The 24671-nt window shown below is 37.5% G+C and overlaps 2 protein-coding genes across 11 annotated transcripts in view; one reads left to right on the forward strand and one right to left on the reverse strand.

The window, feature by feature from the left end:
• NUP54 (nucleoporin 54) overlaps nucleotides 1–10351 on the forward strand; it is a 34234-nt gene extending 23883 nt beyond the window's left edge. For both annotated transcript variants that reach the window (XM_017876566.1, XM_017876565.1), the window contains 4 exons: nucleotides 28–135; nucleotides 6850–6969; nucleotides 7270–7380; nucleotides 9535–10351. In XM_017876566.1, the coding sequence (XP_017732055.1) occupies nucleotides 28–135; nucleotides 6850–6969; nucleotides 7270–7380; nucleotides 9535–9663 (468 nt within the window). In that variant the 3' untranslated portion in view covers nucleotides 9664–10351. The remainder of the gene's footprint in view (nucleotides 1–27; nucleotides 136–6849; nucleotides 6970–7269; nucleotides 7381–9534) is intronic.
• A 1840-nt stretch (nucleotides 10352–12191) lies between these two features.
• The window catches only part of ART3 (ADP-ribosyltransferase 3 (inactive)), a 106485-nt gene continuing 94005 nt past the window's right edge, over nucleotides 12192–24671 (reverse strand). For 3 of the 9 annotated variants that reach the window (XM_017876567.1, XM_017876568.1, XM_017876569.1), the window contains 6 exons: nucleotides 24389–24418; nucleotides 24194–24241; nucleotides 20924–20956; nucleotides 20262–20294; nucleotides 17071–17103; nucleotides 12208–12590 (listed from right to left, as the gene is read on the reverse strand). In XM_017876567.1, the coding sequence (XP_017732056.1) occupies nucleotides 12460–12590; nucleotides 17071–17103; nucleotides 20262–20294; nucleotides 20924–20956; nucleotides 24194–24241; nucleotides 24389–24418 (308 nt within the window). In that variant the 3' untranslated portion in view covers nucleotides 12208–12459. Of the gene's footprint in view, nucleotides 12591–17070; nucleotides 17104–19358; nucleotides 20012–20261; nucleotides 20295–20923; nucleotides 20957–24193; nucleotides 24242–24388; nucleotides 24419–24671 lie in introns of those variants that run through there. The other 6 variants (XM_017876572.1, XM_017876570.1, XM_017876573.1 and 3 more) reach the window with 6 other exon arrangements.

A 24671-nucleotide genomic window follows, 5' to 3' on the forward strand; every position in this document is an offset into this window, starting at 1 on the left:
CCCCCCCCCCAATTTTTTTTTAAACAGATCATATCTGAAGATATTAGTGAGCTACAAAAGAACCAAACTACATCTGTAGCCAAAATTGCGCAATACAAGAGGAAACTCATGGATCTTTCCCATAGAACTTTACAGGTAGTAATTTGGATTTTTTTCCCCCAGTGTTTATAAGGTTGTATATATGAAATAATGTACTAAATATAGATTTTTAAAATGGAAAAAAAAGACTAAAATAATAATATGAAACTAGAAGTACCGAATTCTTTCAGTAGAACTCTGAAATTGGAAAATAGGTCTCATAGGGTTGAGTGAGGAGAATAAAAATATCCTAAAGTTCATATTTTAGTGAGAATTTGAGGGAAAGCAGTGAAGAAATAAAGTATCTTAGTGCAAGGGAAACTTCTGTGAGATTATCGATGTCTCATAAATTTCATAAAATAGTTCAGAAAATTATTTTGAGTGCTAGAAAAAGGAGTGTAACCATAATGGTCGAAAAACAACAATAGAATTTACAAATTAACAGGAGGAATTAAAAGAATAATAACAACTGAAATTATAAACTATCATGAAAACAGAAATATTACATACCAGAACCAATGGGAAACAGCCAAATCTGTACTCAGAGGAAAATTTACAGTCATAAAAAAGTCTCATTTTGAAAGATCAAATGTGAAAAATAAAGGAACTGAGTACTCAAATTAGAAAAGGAATATCAAGATAAGCCAAAAGAAACTAAAAAGAAAGAAAGATAAATGTGAAATTAGTGAAAGACTAAAAAATGTAATAGTGCAAAGAATAAATTGTAAAACTGTTTCTTCGAAAAGACCATTAAAATTACTACGCATCTCATCAACCAGAAGAAGGGAAAAGCAGAGCAAAATATACAAAATTGGTAGTGAGAAAAGAGGCATCACCATAGATACACAAAACAGAATAAGAAGATACTGCATGGGCCGGGCACGGTGGCTCACGCCTGTAATCCTGGCACTTTGGGAGGCCAAGGTGAGTGGATTGCCTGAGCTCAGGAGTTCAAGACCAGCCTGGGCAACACAGTGAAACCCCATCTCAACTAAAATTAAAAAAAATTAGCCACGCATGGTTGCTTGCACCTGTAGTCCCAGTTACTCGGGAGGCTGAGGCAGGAGAATTGCTTGAACCCGGGAGGTGGAGGTTGCAGTGAGCCGAGATCATGCCACTGCTTTCCAGCCTAGGAGACAGAGCAAGACTCCATCTCAGAAAAAAGGAAAAAAAAAAAAAAAAAAAAAAAAGATTAGATACTGCATGTACTTTAGGGTAACAAATCTGGAACTCAGAGGAATTTTATTTTGATTTTCTATGAAAATGAAAATTACCAAAATTAATCTACAGAGAAGTAAAAAAAAAAAAAAAAACAGAAGCAATTGGAAAATGAAAGATGAAACATGAAAAGGCCTCAAGGACAGATAGTTTCATTGCCAAATTTTGTCTAACCACAAAAGAGCTAATTCCAGTGTTATTTTAATTATTCTAGACAATTGAGGAATAATGTACATAGCTTCCTCATTTGTTCTTTTTTCACAGCTTGAGATAATTTGCATACCATACTATTTACTCAAAGTGTGCAGTTCAATGGCTTTTAGTATATTCAGAGACTTGTATAACCATTATCACCACAATCAGTTTTAGAACATTTCCATCACCCTACAAACAAATCCCATACCCATTGTCAGTCACTTCCCCATTTCACCGCAAATCTTCCCCCATTTCACCGCAAGTCCTGTGCAACCAGTTTTGCCTCTATGGATTTGCCTGTTCTGGAAACCTCATATAAATGGAATCATAACGATATTTGGTCTTTTGTGACTGGCTTCTTTTGTTTAGCATAATGTTTTCAAAGTTCATCTGTGTTGTACCATGTAATAGTACTTCAGGTACTAATAAATGATTATTACTCATTTATTGCTGAATATTCCATCGTATGGCTAAGCCACATTTTACTCGATTGATGGACATTTTGGTGGTTCTGCTTTTTGGCTATTATGAATAATATTGCTATCAAAATTTATTTACAAGTGTTTGTGTGCACATATACTTCTATTTCTCTTGGGTGTAAACCTAGGAGTGAAATTGCTGTGTCATATGCACACTGTGTTTAACTTTTTGAGGAACTACCAAACTGTTTTCCAAAGCAGCTGTACTATTTTACATTTCTGTTTGTAGCATCTGAAAAGAAATTATAAACAGTTACTTTAAAGAGATGCAAATTATGCTAAGTGAAAAAAGCCAGACTTGAAGGCTATGTAAGGCGTGATTCTATTTATATAACATTATACAAAATAAAATTAGGGGCAGATAACAGATTAGTAGTTGCCAGGGACTATAAATGAGGAGAGAAGTGTGACTACAAGGGGCTTGGGGTGATGGAAATATTATGTACCTTAATCATGGTGATGGTTACATGACTGTATGTATTTGCAAGATTCATAGAACTGAACACCTAAAACAGATTAATTGTTGTATGTTGAGTATATCTCAAATCAGACTGAAAAACCACATTCTAAATGAAGTATAAGCAAAGAGAATCCAGCTGTTTATCAATTTCTTAAAAAATATGCTATGACCAAGTAAAGTTTATTCGGGAATGCAGGGTTGGTTTTAATAACAGGACATCTGTCAACATGACTTACTATAGCAAGACATTAAGGGAAAATATATAATAGAAACTGTAACCAAAAATGAATAGCAAATACTCAAAAAGGCGAAACACTAAAATTGCATTTAGAAACTAGACACGGACACCCAATATTATCATCATTATTCGTTGCTGTCTTGGAGGTTTTCATAAATAAAACAAGCAAAGAAATAATATAAACATTGGGAAAATGATTAAGTGTTCTCTTTTTGCTGATATGATTGTATATCTGGAATACCCAAGGGAATAAACCATAGAATTAATGTAGTAAGCCAGCTAGATATAAAAGTACAAAAATCAACTTTTCTTTTTACTATCTGGAAATAGGAAAATGTTCCATTCACTATGGTGACAAAACTGTAAAATACTTAGGAATATATTTATGAGGAACGTATAGGTATTTACAAATAAACTATATTCTTAGATGAGAATACTTAATATCCACTTTACAAAATTAAAAATGAATTACAGCTTTTTAAAAATTGATTAAGCTGGGTGTGATGACATGGCACCTATAGTCACAGCTACTCAGAGGGCTGAGGCAGGAGAATCACTTGAGCCCAGGAGTTCGAGGCTGTAGTGAGCTATGATTGTGCCTATGAATAGCCACTGCACTCTGTTGCCTGGGCAACATAGGGAGACCTTGTCTCTAAAAAAATTTTGATTAACATTTCTTTAAGTTTATAAAGAAGGATAAATGTTTGAGACTAGCTTGTTCAGAAACAAAAAAGAAATAGTGAACAAGGATTTCTTTACCAGATTTCAGAACCTATTTTAAACCTCTTGTAATTGAATCAATATAGTATCTGCATGGGATTGGACAGAAACATGCATGGAACAGAATAGGGAATTTATAAATAGATGATAGTGTGCTGACAATTTAATATATGATAAAGGTGGTATTTCAATTCAGTGGGTTTATTTAATTAATAATGCTGGAGTATAACTATACATAAGGAATGAAATAAAATTAGACCATTGCATCATATAAAAATAAAGTGGACTGAAGAAGAAACTTTCAACGCTGTATGTACAGCCTGGGATTTGAGAGACACTTGATCAGAAAGCTAGAAACTATAAACCAACATTGGCCACATAAAAAATTGTGTATAGCAAAAGATACCAGAAGCCATTTGTCAGTAGTCATGTGATAGAATTTAGGAAAAGGAAATTTTGCAAACAGCATTGATTTTAGATTTGGTGTTCGTATTCATATTATACAAAGAGATCCTATAATTTGACAATAAAACCCAATTGAAATTTGGGCAAAAGATGTGTAAAGGCAGTTCACAGAAAAAGCAAATGCAAAATAGTTCTTAGTCATTAAAAGATGGTCCCTTTAATTTACTAGGAATCTGGGAATTGCAGATTGAAGAAAAAAAATGAGATCCCGGCTGGGCGCAGTGGCTCACGCCTGTAATCCCAGCACTTTGGGAGGCCGAGGCGGGTGGATCATGAGGTCAGGAGTTCAAGACCAGCCTGGCCAAGATGGTGAAACCCCATCTCTACTAAAAATACAAAAATTAGCAGGGCGTGGTGACAGGCGCCCATAATCCCAGCTGCATGGGAGGCTGAGGCAGAGAATTGCTTGAACCCGGGAAGCGGAGGTTGCAGTGAGTCAAGATCATGCCACTGCACTCCAGCTTGGGTGACAGAGTGAAACTCCATCTCAAAAAAAAAAAAAAAAATCCCTTTACACTCACCAGGTTGGGAAAAATTTAAACAACCACCACCTGTACTTGACAGGACTGTGGGGAAAGGGTATTCTGATGTGTGGCCTATGAATCTAAATCATTAGGATCTTTTGGGAAAGCAATCTAGCAGCTTACTCTAAAACTCAGCCTCATTGTTAAAGATCTATACCAGTTAGATATATGCACAAAAATGTTTATTATAGCATTGTAGTGTCAAAGCTACAAAATATTTATTACAGCATTGATTATAGAGTCAAAGCTACAAAAATGTTTACTATGGCATTGTTTGTAGTGTGAAAACAAAATGTATATGCATCAAGACAGTAATGATTGATTATTGGTTAATAACATTAAAAAAGCATACAGCCATTAAAAATAACAAATTAGAGCTATAGTTCTTAAGGGATTTCATGAGATTTTGATAATAAAATTATAATTTTAATTTATAGTAAAATTTAATGATTAATTTGATAATAAAATTTTGTTAATTATATATAATCATTTTAAAATTTAGATGAGCAAAAGCAGTCAGTCTCTGTGTGTGTTTATGAAAAATATATGGTTATAGGAGCATGGCTGAGAGTATGGAGGGACTTGCACTGTTTTTAACCGAATAAGCTGGGCTTGGAGAGTAGCAGCAAACCAAGAGTCTGCATTTAGAGGCCACTGCTTTTAGATCCTTTCTCCCGATGTATTGTTAAATTCAAAAGAAAGAGAAGCGGCCTGGCACAGTGGCCCATGCCTGTAATCCCAGTACTTTGAGAGGCTGAGGCAGAAGGATCATTTGAGTTTAAGAGTTCAAGACCAGCCTGGGCAACATCGGGAGACCTCATCTCTACTGAAAAAAAAAGCAAAAAGAAAAAAACTTAGCCAGGCATGGTAGTGAGCACCTGTAATTCCAGCTACTTGGGAGACTGAAGTGGGAGGATTGCTTGAGCCCAGGGGATTGATGCTGCATTGAGCTATGATGGTGCCACACTCCTCCAGCCTGGGCAAGAAAGCGAGGTCGTCTCAGAAAAACAAGAACAACAGCCAAAAAAGGAACCATGTCACAGAGTGATATATACTATTTAGTTTTATTTTGGATCTGTGTGTGTGCACTCTGTATGAGCAAGGAGAAAGGTACAGGGGAATGAACATCAGTTAGCACTATTTGTCTTGGGGGTATGAGAGAAAACTTGTCTTTTACATTCTCGTATTGTTTCTTAACGCTTTTGTCATCTCAAAAAAAATCCGAGAAATAATTTTTAGACATAAGTATTATAGACTCATCTTTAAAGAACTCTTTCCTTAGAAAGGCTGTGAGTAAATGTCTGAAACGGGTATTATGTTGCTTATTTTTTTGTACTGCTTTTAAGCCATACCATAGTTTTTTTGTTTGTTTTATTTTTTGAGATGGAGTCTCACTCTGTCGCCCAGGCTGGAGTGCAGTGGCGTGATCTCAGCTCACTGCAAGCTCCGCCTCCTGGGTTTTCCGCCATTCTCCTGCCCCAGCCTCCCAAGTAGCTGGGACTACAGGCGTGCACCACCTCGCCCGGCTAATTTTTTGTATATTTAGTAGAGACGGGGTTTCATCGTGTTAGCCAGGACGGTCTCAATCTCCTGACCTCGTGATCCACCCGCCTTGGCCTCCTAAAGTGCTGGGATTACAGGTGTGAGCCACTGCTCCTGGCCAAGCCATACCATAGTATTAAAATTGTTGGCTGGGCAAAGTGGTTCACACCTACAAACCCAGCACTCTGGGAGGCCAAGGCTGGAGGATCACTTAATTAAGCCCAGGAGTTCAAGACTAGCCTGGGCCACATAGTGAGACCCCCCTACAAAAAAATTTTAAAAATTGGCCGGGCGCGGTGGCTCAAGCCTGTAATCCCAGCACTTTGGGAGGCCAAGACAGGCGGATCACGAGGTCAGGAGATCGAGACCATCCTGGCTAACATGGTGAAACCCCATCTCTACTAAAAAATACAAAAAAACTAGCCGGGCAAGGTGGGCGCCTGTAGTCCCAGCTACTCGGGAGGCTGAGGCAGGAGAATGGCATAAACCCGGGAGGCGGAGCTTGCGATGAGCTGAGATCCGGCCACTGCACTCCAGCCCGGGCGACAGAGCGAGACTCCGTCTCCAAAAAAAAAAAATTAACCAGGTGCAGTGGTGCACACCTGTGGTCCCAGCTACTCGGGAGCTGAGGCAGGAGGATCGCTTGAGCCCCAGAGGTCAAGGATCCAGTGAGCTGTGTTTACACCACTGCACTTAAACCTCAGAGACAGAACAAGACCCTGTCTCAAAAAAAAAACCAAGTGTACATCAGTGTATGTGATAACTTTTGCCCAGTTAAAATGGACAGAAACATAATTCAAATCCTGAACTGTTGAACCCTACTGTTGTTTAATTTTCAGCTGATTTCTTTCAGCAACTAATTGTAATACTACTACTTGCATAACTAAAAAGAGATGATTCTATTGTTATTGATGTTTTTTATTTGTATAGGTCCTAATCAAACAGGAAATTCAAAGGAAGAGTGGTTATGCCATTCAGGCTGATGAAGAGCAGTTGCGAGTTCAGCTGGATACAATTCAGGGTGAACTAAATGCACCTACTCAGTTCAAGGTAACCACGTCTACGACCATAATGCTAAAGTTTGTTTCAGGTGGATCTGCAGACAAAAAGTTATGTTGTCTTCAAGCAGGAATTTTGTATACTTGTGTTTGTTATCTCCAATTGGAACTTCCTTTCTAAAGTAAACTCAGTCATGGTTCTTTTGGCTAGTATTAGTGTTTCAAATATAATGTACAGAGAGAGAAATAGAAATTTTTAATAGATGATTTTGAAACCATCCTTTCAAAAGAAAACATTCTCTTTTACAAGTCTTTATTGGCAGTTGTCATTTGACTCAGTCTTAACTTTTAGGGTCGACTAAATGAATTGATGTCTCAAATCAGGATGCAGAATCATTTTGGAGCAGTCAGATCTGAAGAAAGGTATTACATAGATGCAGATCTGTTACGAGAAATCAAGCAGGTAAGTGTTGTATGAGGGTGTATTATTTAAACTGTGAGCTCACCACTTCACACCTATTAGGATGGCTGTTATCCTAATAAAGAAAAGTGTTGGTGAGAATGTGGAGAAATTGGAACTTTCTTGCAGTGTTGGGAGAATGTAAAATGGTTCAGCCTCTATGAAAAACAGTGTAGTGTTTACTCAAAAAATTAAAGATAGAATTACGATACAATCTCTCAGGTCTACTCATGGATATATGCCCAAGTATGTTGGAAGCAGGGACTCAAAACATATTTGTACACCCGTGTTCATAGATCATGATTCACAATAGCCAAAATGTGGTGGTAACCCAAGAGTCAATCAAGGAATAGAGAAACAAACTGTAGTATATGTACACACAATGGAATATTATTCAGCCTTGAAAAAAGAAGGAAATTCTGACACACGCTACAGTGCAATTTGACCTTGAAGAAGTTATGTTTCATGAAATAAGCCACTTGTAAACGGGCAAATATTTATGATTTCACTTGTGAAAAGTACCTAGTAGTTCAATTAATAGAGAGTAGAAAGGTGGTTGCCAGGGTGTGAGGGGAGGAGGGGATGGGAGGAACTTAATTGGTACAGAATTTCAACTTGAGAGGATGAAAAGTTCTGAACAAAATGGATAGTGTTGATTATTGCACAACAGTGTAAGTGTACTTAATGCCACTGAACTGTATACTTAAAAATAGTTACAGGCAAAATTTTATGGTATGCCTGTTTTGCCACAATTTTAAAAAGGTGAATTATCCCTCTCCTCGCCAAAAAGATGAATTTAAGAGGTAGTAGAGATACTACAGTTTACTAGACCTTGCTTCTTAAAGTGTAGGCAGTAACCGCACCTGGAAGGTCATTAGAAATGCAAAATTTCAGTCCTTACTCCAGACGTATTCGATCTGCATTTTATCAAGATCATAGAATGATTTGTATGCACTTTAAAGTTTGCAACTGCTTTAGATAATACCTTCCCTGCCTATATGTCACATGTAAGTTATAAACATGTTGTTATTGATCTATCCCCTAAGCCCTCAGGAGAACTGGATGGAGGTAGGTTGAGGTGGCCAGAACCTCCAGCCACTTTTCTCGGGTTTTCACCTTGTGTGAAAAAGTTGAGAAACACTGCTTTGGCTTATTTTCATTAGTATAAATGCAGATTGGTTTAATGAAAATGAACAGTTGTGTCTAAAGAAAATATATGAAGATGATGAACTTTGTGGAGCATACTAGGTAGCTAATGACTGTTGGCATGGCCCTGAGGATTTTAGATTAAGGTTATAAATGTCATTAACAAATCCAATTTTATTATATGCTTTAGAATGGATATGGCTGGTTTTATGCAACCAAAAACTAGTTTGGCTTCTAGATTCTTGGACATTACACAACCAATTATATTACATTGTTTTAAGTATTTGCAATAAATTAACAGATTCCAGTATATTGTAATAGTTGTAGGTTGATATATGCAATAAAACTGAATAATTTAAACACTTGTCTTTTTTAAAATGATGAGCAGTGTATTGTTCAGGGATTGAATCATGGTTCACCGTCTACTTTATGACCTTGGGTAGGTTATTTACCTGTAGTTTCTTTAACTGTGGAGATGATAATGGTACCCCAAAGGGTGCTCAAAAGGATTTTAATTGAGTTAAGCGAGTGAATACCAGTACTCACTATTAAAACAGCACCTTAACCCATAAGGAGGAGTCTTTAAAAAATGTTAGCATCTGTAGTCATCATCACCATTATCACTATATACTTTGTACTTCAAAACATGAATATTCTCAGTTTTCAGAGTGTTATTTTGCTAGTCATCTATGTTTGAATACCTCCTTTGAGTTCTGTTTTATTATGCCTTTATCAAAAGTTGGTAAAAGGAATAGCTATCTAAAAAACATTTTTGTTGGAAGATACTGTTCATTTTATATTTGTTTGATTTGATTGTTCTTTAGAGTTTGTCTTTCACTGTTAGCAAAAGATGTAGTACAAATGTTTAAATATGCATGCCCTCTATATTTAGAACACTTACTAGGTACTGTGTTGTTAGTAAAACAGTCAAAGTGAAGTCCTTTTTCCTGTGACTAGCTTGCAGTTTTAATAAATTAATACATTAATATGTTGTTTCTTAATTTGTTCTAGCATTTGAAACAACAACAGGAAGGCCTTAGCCATTTGATTAGCATCATTAAAGATGATCTAGAAGATATAAAGCTGGTCGAACATGGATTGAATGAAACCATCCACATCAGAGGTGGTGTCTTTAGTTGACAGTTCACAAACTTGTGTAAAGGTTTGTGAAGTTCATCTTCTTACTGCATCAGCCCTTCCTTAAGAATGAAACCGACCACGTGGAGGGAAAAAGAAAACAATTCTCTCTGGGCTTGGTTTTTTGAGACGTTTACTGACAAATTACTGTTCATCAGATCTGAAATACAGTCACCTCACAGCTCTTCAAAGAAAACCTTTGAAAGATTTATATCGAAAAGCTGTCTTTACTTTGAAAGGAGAAGTGCATAATTACCAAAATTATATGTACTATTGTACATTTTTACAACAGCATTTTCTTAAACATAATCTGTTTAATGATTATTGTCCACTGAGCCTGTACTCTGCTTTCCATACCAAGTAAGTATGAAATAATCTTTGCACATAACAGAAGAAACTATAATTACTTGGCTGTTGGAGATTTGTACTTCAGAGTATAAATGTACACCAGTTTTTATATTTGTGAACTCATCTGTGGGAGGAGTAAAGAAAATCCAAAAGCATTTAATGTTTTCTTTTGTTCTATAAAGATTTGAAAATGTATTTTATATTATTTTACTTATTTGGAATTTACAGAGCACAACTAAGCAATTAGGATATAACAAAATTAACCATTTTGCAACCATTTTGTTTTTTAAGCCTTTTATTTCTAAAAGATGAAAACTTATAAATAAATTCTTAATTTGTAATTTTATATAATTTTGTCTGGTGCTTTATTTGGCTTTTGAGGAATGACCATTTTTTGTCCACATAGGTACTAAATTCATAATCACGATTCAGGAATTTTAGGTCTTAAGTCTGATTTTTCCCTCCTAGGGATTTTTGTCAGTGCTGATATAATCAGCACAATTTGATTAGGGTATGGCAAATAAAACTTACTTCGGATATCATCTAGTATTAAGAATTCCCTAATACGTCATTAGTATTTGAAATACTAGAAAATCTGAGTTAAAAAGATTAAATAGTGTTAAATAGTGGGTCTTTAACCAGTGGGTCATTTTAAACAGTATTTCTGACTACACACTATATATTTGGGCTGCATCACGTTTGCCACTCTTGAGATGCTTTAACTTTGCACTTCTCTGTGATGCTTTGGTTTATATTGACAGGTGTTAGCAAGAAACAGCCCCATGAATCTTGCTATTGTATTTACTATGGGGATGGTGAACAGTGTGATGCACTGTATATCTGGAGTCCATCCTCTGAGAACCCACTGAAGAGATTTATGCTCAGTTGTATAGGTTACAGTTGTGTAGACTAGGATATTTTGTGGGGTTTTTTTTGTTTGTTTGTTTTTGACAAGTCTCTCTGTCACCCAGGCTGGGGTACAGTGGCATAATCACGACTCACTGCAGCCTTGACCTCCTGGGCTTAAGCAGTTCTCCCACCTCAGACTCGAGTAACTGGGACTACAGGCATGCACCACCACAACAGGCTAATATTTTTTATTTTGTGTAGAGATGGGGTCTTGCTATGTTGCCCAGGCTGGTCTTGAACTCCTAGACTCCATCGATCCTCCTGCCTTGGCCTGCCAGAGTGCTAGGATTACAGGCCTGAACCTCCATGCCTGGCCAAGACTAGGAACTTTAAAACTGATTGTTTCTTTCCAAATTGACTGCCAGAAGTATGCAGCTACTTTTGCCAAGTTTATGGCATGTAAATTTGTTACACTACTACCCTCTCATCATTCTTTCCTATCCATTATACTGCAATACCAACGGTGTTGGGACAGGAATTTCTCTCCTTTTCCACATTTTCTCCATGGCCCAGAAGATCTGCATGTTCATCATTCTTACCCATGTAGCCAAGTATAGGAGTTTCTGTCCCTCTGTACACCCCCTTATCGTAGGAAGAGTTGTTGGTCTAATTGATGAGGATTGTTACTTACTGAGCTATATAATCTAGCGGATGGATCACTCATCATGCATACCATGCTCGCTTCTCTAGACTTTGATTTTTCATGTTCTAATATTGCTGGTTGCTAGTTCAACCAGATAAATATACCAGACAGGGCCTAAGGTCAGCCTTTTGAAGACAGTCCCAGTCATCCTGTTAGGTTCCTGTCCCACTGGTGACTGCGTATAGAAGGCAGGCCTGTGGTCCTTGATCGTATAGCTGGTTAGATAACTAGACTCAGTTATCGAAGCAAATGTTACAGACTGAGTAGTTTGTGTCCTCAAAAAATTCCTGTTGAAATCCTAACAATATGGTGATTTGGGGACGTCATGATGAAGGTGGGGCTTTCATGAATGGAATTAGTGCTTTCTCTCTCTTGTCCCTTCTGCCATGTGAGATGGTGAGGAAGGGACAAGGAAGAGGGCCCTCACCAGGAACGAAGTCTGCTGGCATCTTAATCTTGGACTTCCCAACCTCCAGAACTGTGAGAAATAAATATCTGTTGCTTATAAGTTACCTAGTCTACAGTGGTCTGTTACAGCAACCCAAACAGACTAAGAGAGATGAGTAGACTACCCTTAAAGTTCTAATACAGATATTAAATTCATGTTAAACACTAACAGTATTGAGCATACTGGCAATTCTGAAATATCTAAAAATCTTTTATTGAATTCAATCGGAAGTATACAGTTTTCGGGATTTTTTTCAGTTAGTATAGAAGTGAAAAGTTCTGTAACATATATCTGGACCAACTTTCTGAATTTGCAAAATGAATAACAAATATACAATTCTCATTTTATCAGTGACTTTGGCCAACAAGTGAAAAATACGTCATTCCTTCTGATCTCCTGTGGGATCCCTATAGTTATTTCAAGTAAAGAACAAGAAAGATAATGCAGGAAACTACAGAGCAACAAAGAGATTTATAGCAGAAACACTGATTAAAATGACCATCCCAAACTGTGGAAGCAGCATTTTGCCCAAGGATGCAGAAGGATGGCTTTTGGGACCTGGAACAGGAACTGGACCTGGAGCTGTTAACGAGAATACACAGTCACTGACATCATTTTTTACATCAAGTATCACCCACCTATACAATATAACCTCAGTATGTAAACAGTGACACTAAAGTTCAATTAGAAACTTACCTGAAATACTTCCAGCCAAAAGCAATTTTCAAATAAGTGTAATTCACTACAGATTTCAGGCTGTATTTCCATATATAGTTGACCCTTAATATGGGTGTTGGGGTGCCAACCTCCACACAATGAAAACCTACATGTAACCTGATTCCCAAAAACTTAACTACTAATAGCCTACCATTGACTGGAAGCCTTACTGGTAATAGAAATAGTTGATTAACATATTTTATATGTATTATATACTGCATTCTGGTTGGGGCATGGTGGCTAACACCTGTAATCCCAGCATTTTAGGAGGCCAAGGCAGGAGGATTGCTTGAGACCAGAAGTTTGAGCCTGGGCAACATAGCGAGAGCCCATCTCTATTTTTAAAAAGATAAAAATAGTTGTTTAGCACATATTTTGTATATGTATTATACTGTATTTTGGCCAGGCGCGGTGGCTCACGCCTGTAATCCCAGCACTTTGGGAGGCCGAGGAGGGCGGATCACGAGGTCAGGAGATCGAGACCATCCTGGCTAACACGGTGAAACCCCATCTGTACTAAATACACAAAAAAATTAGCCGGGCGAGGTGGTGGGCGCCTGTAGTCCCAGCTACTCAGGACGCTGAGGCAGGAGAATGGCGTGAACCCGGGAGGCAGAGCTTGCAGTGAGCCGAGATCACACCACTGCACTCCAGCCTGGGTGACAGAGTAAGGCTCTGTCTCTAAATAAGTAAATAAATAAATAAATAAAATATGCTGTATTTTTACAATAAAATAAAAGAAAATATTAAAATCATAAGGAAGAGAAAACATTTACAGTACTGTACTGTATTTACTAATACCCTAAGTTTACATCATCTGTTTATAAGATGACTTATCTGTCTGAAATGGCTGGCAACTGTGGCTGCAGACCTGACTCTACATATCAAGCAATTCAACTTCTTGTAATGTCATGACTTCTCTCTGCTTGTGAGACTTACGGCATCACTAGTGGCACTTCCTTTGAGTCCCATGGTGTTATTCAAGGTTTTCAGTATTGCACCAAACATGACAAAAAATACACAAGAACTGTGAGAGATCACTTTTTACTGTGATGTGCAATTTACTGGAGATGAACTCCTTGGAGATGTTTAGCAACACATGGTGTTTTAAGAGGATACTCGAAACACTTGAACTCACTGCAATAGCAACAGGAGGTGGCCATGAAATGAATATAGTTAATTTTATGCAGTTAAGTTTTAATATCACATCTTTATATTTACATTTCTTTTGACTTTGAATGGTGCCACCTATGGTCTGTGTGCACAAATTTGGATAAATACTAACGTTTTACAATAGATTTGTGTATGTTTTATGGTAGTAAATGATAAAAAGACTAGTAGCTACATATATTTTATGCATTCATGACATATATATATTTCTAGGCCATGCAGTTTGTCTGCAAGTTTCTTCAAATTGATGCAAATCTCCAAAAAAATTTCCAATATATTTATTGAAAATCCATGTATAAGTGGACCCACGCAGTTCAAACCTGTGTTGTTCAAGGGTCAACTATATATCATCAAAGTTTGCTACGCTAGGTTTTATCTAGGATTTCACATGCTTTTACATTTCTATATAGCCAATATAATGATTTTCTGTTGTTCAAGTTCTCTAGTTTTTTTTTTAGCAATTTTTCTATTTCCATTTTTTATGTGTCTCTTCTATTTCAAACAAGATAACCACCAACATACAACTGGATATACAGTCATCCCTCAGTATCCTTTGGGGACTTGTTCTAGAACCCCTGAGGATATCAAAATCCACAGATGCTCAGGTCCCTTATATAAAATAGCATAAATAAATAAAATAGCATACACAGTATTTGCATATACCTACACACATCCTCCTGTATACCTTATACCATCTCTAGATTTCTTATAATACCTAATACAATGTAAATGATATGCAAGTATTTGTTATACTGTAGGGGATTTTTAATTTGTATTATTTTTTTCCCACAAATATTTTCGATCCACAGTTGGTTGAATCCCAGAGGATACAGACGGCTAACTATAGCTGCATTGTTTTTTAAACACTAATCTCTGCAAGATGATTTAAAAAAATGTTTTTCCCTCCATACATACACTACTGGAGAAACGCCTTCCCTTTCAGTTGAACTAGTGGAGAGGAGCAGTGGAGTCCATCCATAGGATAAACTGTTTCATGCTGCCCTAAACTGTTTTTGTTTAAACTACAGGGAAGCATTGACTGGAAGTATCCAAATGGGATCACCACTCAGATAAATAAATAAAACCAAGAAAAATAGCCAGTAAGATTTGTAAAAGCCTTCATATTATCAATGTACTTGCCATAGTTATAAACATGCAGTTAGATGTATACACATGGAGAAATGGATAGGCAGATGCACACATGCATTAGTACAGTCATGCAATACATAACAATGTTTCTGTCAATGACAGACCACATATATGACAGAGATCCCATAAGATTATAATAGAGCTGAAAATTTCCTACTGCCTAGCAACATCGTAGCCATCGTAACGTACGTGTTTGGGGTGATGCTGGTGTAAATAAACCTGCACGGCCAGTTGTATAACTGTATAGCACATACAATTATGTACAATACATAACATTTGATAATAAACAACTATGTTACTGTTTTATGTAGTTACTATACTTTTAATCATTATTTTAGACTGTACTCCTTCTACTTATTAAAAAACGTTAACTATAAAACAGCCTGAGGCAGGTCCTTCAGGAGATACCCCAGAAGGCACTATCATAGGAGATGACAGTTCCATGCATGTTACTGCCCCTGAAGACCTTCCAGTGGAACAAGATGTGGAGGTGCAAGACAGTGATATTGATGATCCTGACCCTGTATAGGCCTGGGCTAATGTAAATGTTTGTGCCTTAGTTGTTAACAAAAGTTTAAAAAGTTAAAAAAAGAAAGGTGATAAAAAAAGCTTTATAGAATAGGATATAAAGAAAAAATATTTTTGTACTACTGTACAACGTGTGTTTTAAGCTAAGTGTTATCACGAAAGAGTCAAGAGGTTAAAATTAAGTTTATAAAGTAAAACAGTTACATTAAGCTATGGTTAATTTACTGAAGGAAAATTTGTTGTGAATTTAGTGTAGCCTCTGTACAGTATGTATAAAGTTTACAGGCGTGTACAGTAGTGTCCCAGGCCTTCACATTCGCTCAACACTTACCACCCAGAGCAACTTCTCGGCCTGCAAGCTCCATTCATGTTAAGTGCCCTATACACCTGTACCATTTTTTATCTTTTATATTTTTACCGTAACTTTTCTATGTTTAGATACACAGATACTTACCATTGTGTTACCGCTGCCTACAGTACTCAGTACAGTAACATGCTGTAAAGGTTTATAGCCTAGGAGCAGTAGGCTATACCATGTAGCCTACATGTGTAGCAGGCTCTACCATCTAGGGTTGGGTAAGTACACACTAGGATGTCTGCACAACGATGAAATCACTTAACACATTAATCAGAACATATCCCCATCGTTAAGCAATGCATGACTGTATGTTACCACAGACCAGTGGTTCTCGGGGGCAGCACTGCCCCAAGAGGCAGTTTGGACAATTGTCAAGAGTATTTTTTTTTTTTTTAATCACTGCTAACAGTGGAGTGGAGGTAGAGGGCTAGATATCCTGCAGTGCTCTATTCCTGGACCATGAAATTTGACCAATTTCCTGCACTACTTTCAAATGTACTGCTAGACATACATGTAAGTTAAAACCTATTTAAAATAAACTCAGAACCTAAAGCAGTTTTATGTATAAATATTTTTTATAGTTTTGATAAACATTAAACATCAGTTTTTATTTAGTATCTACTGTATTTCTTCATTTTCTTATGCTTTCTGTATAGAACAGCTTCCGCTCCCAAATTTATTTGCATAAATAAATGTAAACATCTGTCTACTTTAGACATGTTGTTGATTTTTATGGGTACAAGTGCATCTTATCTATGGATCTTCTTTCAGGATAATATAAGGACTTTATAAAATACTTGTTATAAAAAGGGAGAATTGGGTTGAGAACCACTGTTGTTTCTTTTTTAATATATATTTTCTTTTTGATTTTATATTTTGCTCCCAGTCTCCAGACTGGTGAGAACCACTGTTCTAAAGAGTAGAGACTCTAGGTACAATGGAAAGTGATTATTGAAGAAACAAAGCTGTACTGTCCCCAACACACACATGCACACACAAGCTTTTGGATGTGACATTCTACTCTGTTGTTAAGATGCCTGAGACCCTTGCAACGTTGTTCCCTTTATTGAAGAAAAATAAATTTTTTTCTATATTACAGAAGCAGGCATTTATCAACTGAGGAAATGATATATTTCTTACTAGGATTGTTGATATTTCCTTGACTTTTATCTTCTAAAATATAAAGAGATTTAGAGTTAGTTATATTGTACATCTGTTTATCCAGAAAAGAAAGATCTGATTAAAAATTAAGCAAACTCGGTTATCTCTGGGAGGGGGTCTGAGGGGCAGGGTAATAGGTTTACGGCTATGTGTGGGGTTAGGGGAAGGGTTTAATTTGTTCTCATCTGTGCTCTTTGAATTTTTTTTTACCATCAATATGTGTTTACATTAAAATAAAAGTTAAAATTTGGTTTACAAAAAAGTATTTTCTACATATTGAACTTAGATTCCCAAGTACATTAATATCTAGTATTCATTGAGTGTTTACTGTGTGCCATGCATTGTGCAAATGCTTTATGTACACTGTCACCTTTACTTCTTAGTCTTATTAGCCAGGTATAATTATCCATATTTCACAGATATTCCTTAAAACATTCATGCAATGTTTTGAGGAATGCCATGCATAAAATCACGGAGGTAATTGGTGCTAGAAATATCAAATTTCAAATTTGCTCTGAATTACTATGCTATACAGATGTTTCTCGACTTATGGTGGGGTTGTGTCTCAATAAATCCAATGTAAGTTGAAAATACCAAAAGTCAAAAATGCATTTAACTCACCCAACCTACAGAACATCATGGCTTAACCCAGCCTACCTTAAACGTGCTCAGAACAGTTACATGAGCCTGCAGTTGGGCAAAATCAGCTAACATAAACTTATTTTATAATAAAATATAGAATGTCTCATGTAATCTATCGAATATTGTACAGAAAGTGAAAAAGAGAATGGTATGGGTACTTGAAGTATGGTTTTTACTGAATATGTATGGCTTTCAGACCATTGCAAAGTCAAAAAATCCTAAGTTGAACCTGAGAGAGCAGGAGCACCGTCATCTCGGACAAACACTGCCACTTTAAATTCCAGCTTCCTTTCTAGCCTCATGCATTTCAAGGAAATCACCTCTTCTAACTACAAGCAGACAGAAGGAGCAAACAGTAAAACACAGATAAAACAGCTGGGGCACAAAGGGAGGTGGGGGGAAAGTCTCTTGGGTAACTCCCAAACTTCACCCTCATACAATGGGCCCCAGTAAAACGGTGGGCCTTAATAAGCACATTCCTTTCCCTTCAGGTGCACTAAGTTAGGGAAGCTAAAAGCAGACTTGGGGAATATGCCTGCAGCTGCAGAATGATGTATGGGAACAGACACACACAACTCTGCCTCCCAGATAAGCACAACAAAGAGACACAGAAGCAGTCCAAGCCTCTCATAAACTCTCCCACCCTGAATCCTTAAAAACTCTTAGTCTGTAAAAAAAAAAAAAAGTGGGCCTCTAACCTCACTCGGCCAGAAGGCGCCTCTCAGGTTTTCTCTAAAATAGATCTGTCCTAACTGGCAAGCCACCTTTCCGTGTTTCTTTCCTCTTTAATTCTTACAGAACCATTGTAACTTGGAGACCATCTGTACTCCCAAGTGTGTGCCTAGCATTGAAATATTATGATATTACCATATTTTAACAGCTTTGAAGCCAAATAGCAATTCCAGGTGCCCAGGATAGTGGTGGATAACTAAATCTGTTTGGAAGACAAGTGTAGCACAAAGTGAACAAAGCTTGAAAAGTTTGAGTCCTGGGTGTCTCTTTCTAGCTTATTATAAATTCCTTAATCATCTTATGTTCCATGTTCTCATCTCTGAAGTGTCAATAACATTCATCTCATTGGATTAAATGAGCTCCTGTGTACCGTTTTCACATCACCTTTTTAAAAGCTACACACAGCTTTCCAGGAGAGGGCACAATACACTGTAGTCCCAGCAAAATCTAGTGGCCTATTGGACGATACAGAGTGCGGTGAGGAGCACAGAATGGCTGGTCCCAGTATTGGCACGCTGCACAGTCCTCATTCACAGTTCTTGGATGATACTATTTCTATGTCTACAGATTCCCTCACCCTGGGAAGCCTGCCTCATTCTGGAATAGACAGGCCCAGCTGGAAGCCAACTGTTCCAGTTTAAGATCAAGTGCCTTTTCTGATGTTTGGCCCAGAGAACCATAATAGCAGCCTGCTGCTCACACTGAAAGTTCTCAACGTTTTCGTTGTCTGGCTTGCAGACTGGGGTATTGGCAAGTGTACAGCCCAGATGTCCTCCCCAGACCCCGTAAGACTGAACTAACTGAATGATTATGGTAAAGGACTTAGAATCCATGGTGCCTCCACCCCCAGTAAAGAACGTATTACCAGGTTTTTCATTCAGTTGTATCATTTTTATTCCTAAACAAGAAAGAGGTTTTCAGATAATAACAAAGGCAGCTACTATTTACTACTATGCTACTACCATTCATTTTGCTGGGTACTTTATCTCATTAGGTCTTTAATCAGTCCTGCAAGACAGAAGCTTTCCTCATTTTACAGATGTGAAAGCAGAGGCATAGAAAAGTGAAGTAACTTATATCAAGTTACTGAGAGGAAAGAGGCAGAGACTTCCTGAAGCCAGGTCTGTCTGTCTACACAGCTCATGTTCATCTCCCGCCATGCTCACTGGCTGCTTTCAGATAAGCACAGTTTGATGAGCAAGACCCCCGTGATGGCACTGTGCAAACCCACGACCAGCGAGCTGAAGAGATGTAGATGCACAAGGTGTGTCATCAGTGTCACTAGAGGTTCACTTCAAAGTTGTGGCCAAATAAATCCGACCGTACAAACTGGGGTCAATATAAAAGAGGTCCTGGACGCTTTTCTCTGAGCCTATGTTCTCTGAGCCTTTATTTAACTAATAGAAAACGCTGTTTCTGTATACAGCATGCAGCTTCCATTGACAGCAGTGTTACGTGAAGTTCAGCACTGTGTGGCTGGATATAGTTTTTAAGATGCCAAATATCTAACTTCTTTAACAGATCATCATTTCCATAATAACAAAACCTGCAAAAAATATTTTCAAAGTACTGCATGAACTCAGGAGAAAAGGTTTTAAGAACTGGACAGTGGCTTGCACCCTGAGATTCTATGGTTTTATAGTCCTTACAAATATTCCTGTCATGTACATGTGACTACTGATGGCTACATTTGATAGATGATAATTATGAGGCATAGACAGTCCCGTGCATGTCTAATGGTGACTATACTCCCCAAACTGGCATCTTCCCCTCTGACATGTCTATCAGTTGCTTACCAGGTAGTGGAAAAGGTTCTGGAATTTTCATTCCTAAATGAGAAGGAAGTTTTCAATGACTTACAGTTTGCTCCACTGAGTATAATTTTCAAACTCTTGTCTGCTGAGCTTAAGAGATGCAAGCACCCAAGGCCCCAATGCACTATAGTTTCTGGCTTTTTATTTAAAAGTTCTGCTTACATAAACCCTCATTATACAAATCCACACCAAGATTAGAAGAGTCTTCTGCCACAGCACTTCACCGAGCATGTTTATGCCAGGAGAATACCGTGTTTTGTTACCTGGAGATACAGGCAATGAGATGTTAGCCAAGACTAACAGTCAACTTGTGCATAAAGTTAGGTTTCTATTGAATAATTTTAGCTGTAGAACCTGGAAGGTGCTGGATTGATGCATCCAGATCCCAGGAGCCTTTCCCTCAGCCATATCCAGAGCAGAACTAACTTTCCTGCCCCAGAGACAATGTTCCAGGAGCACATGAATGCACAGGGGGAAAGGGACTTTTTCTACGCTTCCCCAGCTAAATATTTGTAGATGACTGGCAGGCAGCTATAAGGGAAATATTCATGAATAATAGTCTCATGACAGTATTCTCTTAAATGCATGGGGAATCCTGCTCACCTCATTCTTGGGCTCAGGGAATAAATAGAAAGCTGTCTTACCTGGTATTTCGGTGGGTTCAAGGATTTTCACACCTAAAGGCAGAAATGAATATTGGTTTGTATTAAACAGTTATCTCATATTGTTAATACTCTCTTTTGTCTATGCTTCCATTTTTAACTCAAAAAAAAAAAAAAAGAAGGCAGAGAGAAAGAAAAAAGAAACAGCGACAACAAAAACACCAACACCTTTCAGTGGCTCTTCATTCTCCATGTGACAGAGTCCAAACTCCTTAGCCTGGACTTTAAGAACTTTCACAATCTAACCCCTGTCTCTCCAACTTTATCTTCAGAAGGCAGTCCTAATACATCAGTTTTTGGATGAAACAGTACTGGTTTTACATTTCTGCTTGGTTTAGCTCTATTGTAATTATAGTTATTAGCTCCGTGACTTTGGGCAGACTATTTAATACCTCCTAACTTCAGTTTCTCATTTTGCAAAAGAAATATTCACTTCTTACATCTGTAGTTAGTGAGGATTAAAGGAAAGACCACATAAAAGTGCTTGGTACACTGCATGGAGCAAAAAAAGGAACTCAATACATGAAGTCCCTTTCTTCTAGTCTAACTCATTCCTCAAACTCTCCAGGCTCAGTAATATTTTTTTTCTTTTTTGAGAGACAGGGTCTCACTGTGTCACCCAGGCTGTGGTGGGGTACAATGACACGATCATAACTCACTATGATTCTCCTGCCTACGCCTCCCAAAGAGCTGGGATTATAGGTGTGAGCCACTGTGCTGGCCTTTCACAATGTTCTTAATCCTAGGAATCCTTATTGTCTCCTAACCATGTAGCTAGTCTCAGTAAATAGATTATTTACCAGGTGAAACAGTGAGCCCCTGACTTTTTATTCCTAAGGATGAGAATAAGAACTATTTAGTAAAAAAATGCAATCAGCTTGAAAATTAATTTGACCTTATACTTATACTGACTTCTGTAGTAGAAAACTCAGAACGTTTTGAGAAATGGCAGGGGACAAGGTAACAAAAAGAAGATATTTAACCCACTGGAGCCTAACTGATGATAAAAACTAAGGCTAGTGACCCAGAATCTCTCCTAAGTTAAGCATCTCTTGTTCATTTTTTAAAAATTCAACCCAAAGACCTTGACCCAAAATTGTCATTACATGTAATATATAAAATATGCTTCCCAATTATATAATACGTTATAATTTGGAAAAATACAGAAAATTATTAAAAATTAAAGTTCTCTTAAAACTGCAGATCTCAGAAATACTCTACTCATTCTTAACATTTTTGGTGTATTTCAATCATTTTGCTATGCATACATATGTACGCATATACATTTTTAAAAGTTGGTATTATACTGTATATGCTGTTTTCTATCCAATTATTTACCATTGTATTAAGAATACTTTCTTCTATCTTTAGATGGTTTCAAAAACATGATTTATAAGTTGTTTAGTGTTTCATAATATAGATAGTATTTTATTTAACCATACCCAACGGTTGGACACTGAGGCTGTTTCTAAATTTTTGCTACTGTCGAATAAAAATTATAGGAGACCATTGCTTTAGACTAAGTTTCTGCAGTAGGCCCCAAAAGACCAGACTAAAAATTGACATGGAGTCACCCATGCTAAAGTTCCACACCACCTAAACTAAGTTGTCTCACCTTCTAAGAAATCAGGAGGCCGGGCGCGGTGGCTCAAGCCTGTAATCCCAGCACTTTGGGAGGCCGAGACGGGCGGATCACGAGGTCAGGAGATCGAGACCATCCTGGCTAACACGGTGAAACCCCGTCTCTACTAAAAAATACAAAAGCTAGCCGGGCGAGGTGGCGGGCGCCTGTAGTCCCAGCTACTTGGGAGGCTGAGGCAGGAGAATGGTGTAAACCTGGGAGGCGGAGCTTGCAGTGAGCTGAGATCCAGCCACTGCACTCCAGCCTGGGCGACAGAGCGAGACTCCATCTCAAAAAAAAATAACAGAATTTCCCAAACAGGCCAGTTTAAAATCTTCAATCAGCTTAATAAATGGAAGTTCCTGCTGCTTCAATCCTTACACACAAAAAAGGTAGCCTGAAATAAACTGATGTTAACTAATCAGTTATTTTTCTACTGTTCTGTCTAAAAGTAACTAATATACTCTGTTCTTTGCTTCCACTTTCTTTGGCTTTTCTTTGTCTTTAAAGCCAAACTTCTGTGCTCAGCTCAATGGAACATTTATTCTATGGAATAAAGTGTTGTCCAGTTCTAGAATCTCAAATAAAGCCAATTGATCTCTTTAAATTTGTTGTACTTTTGCCTTTTGACACTATCATAACACTGTGATAAGCATTTTTGTACACAAATCTTTGTGTTCATCTCTAATTTCCTTGAGATAAATATCCAAAAGTGTCATAACTGAGTCAAAAGGTATAAACATTTTTAAGACGAGTAATACATACTACTAAATTGCTCTCCAAAAAAGTTCCAATTTATAATCTCACCAGTAATTTATGAGACTGTTCCTGTCCCAGTACCCGTGAGGACATCTGAGTAATTTTTTTTTTTTCAAGACAGAGTCTCGTCGTGTCACCCAGGCTGGAATGCAGTGGCGTGATCTCGGCTCACTGCAACCTCCACCTCCCAGGTTCAAGTGATTCTCTTGCCTCAGCCTCCTGAGTAGCTGGGATTACAGGCGTGCGCCACCATGCCCGGCTAATGTTTGTATGTTTAGTAGAGACGGGGTTTCACTATGTTGGTTGGGTTTCACAGGCTGGTCTTGAACTCCTGACCTCGTGATCCACCCGCTTTGGCCTCCCAAAGTGCTGGGATTACAGGCGTGAGCCACCTGGCCCGGCCATTTGAGTAATATTAAAAATAAAACAGAAACAAATACTTGAGGATGAGTTATACTTTCGAAGTACTAAATAATCAAATGGATATAGCTAATGGCATATATTAATCAGATTGCTGGAGATAGAAATAAATACAAAGAATAGTCATTTTAATTTAGAAAAAACAACACTATTTGTTATGCCCTGCCCAATACCCTAGGGGTCACAAGAATGTGGGGAAAAATTAGTCACACCTTTCTCTATTTGGTGGGATGACCTAAAGATTGTTAGATGGGAGAAACAGAGTTGCTATGTCATTTTTCTAAAGAATTCTACCTGAAATCCAGGAGGGTCTCTAATATACCAAACCAGTAAGCTAAGGTGAGCTCTGCCTTCCTCCCACTTTTCTTACCATGACATTCTTCCCTGTTCCCACATGTAAAGGGAGATATATTACAAAATGTAAGCCCCCAGAATTTATATAAATGGCTTACCACGGTCTTCAAGCTTCTGGTTTTTCTCACCTGAGTTACAAAAAGCAGCTTATCAGTTTTAACAATGGAACAAAAGAATTGGCAGTTACTATAGCTACAGCAAAATTATTTTCAGTCAATATGAAAATATTCCCACCAGTAAAGGGAGGTATCTTGTAAAATGTAAGCCCCCAGAATTTATAAAAAATGTCTTACCATGGTCTTCAAGCTGCCGGTTTTTCTCACCTAAGTCACAAAATAAGCTCATCAGTTTTAATGTTGGAACAAAAGAATTGGCAGTTACTACATCTACAGCAAAATTATTTTCAAGAAATATGAAAATATTCCCACCTGTAAAGGGAGGTATCTTGCAAAATGTAAGCCCCCAGAATTTTTTTTTTTTCAATCAGAATTTGACTTCCCTTTATTCTGACAAGGATTCTTAATATAAGCCATCAAAAGTAGTTTAAAACTTGTTAGTCCTTCTGCCGTGTTTTTA

Source organism: Rhinopithecus bieti, unplaced genomic scaffold (assembly GCF_001698545.2).
Source record: "Rhinopithecus bieti isolate Rb0 unplaced genomic scaffold, ASM169854v2 scaffold_8675, whole genome shotgun sequence".
Taxonomy (NCBI): Eukaryota; Metazoa; Chordata; class Mammalia; order Primates; family Cercopithecidae; genus Rhinopithecus; species Rhinopithecus bieti.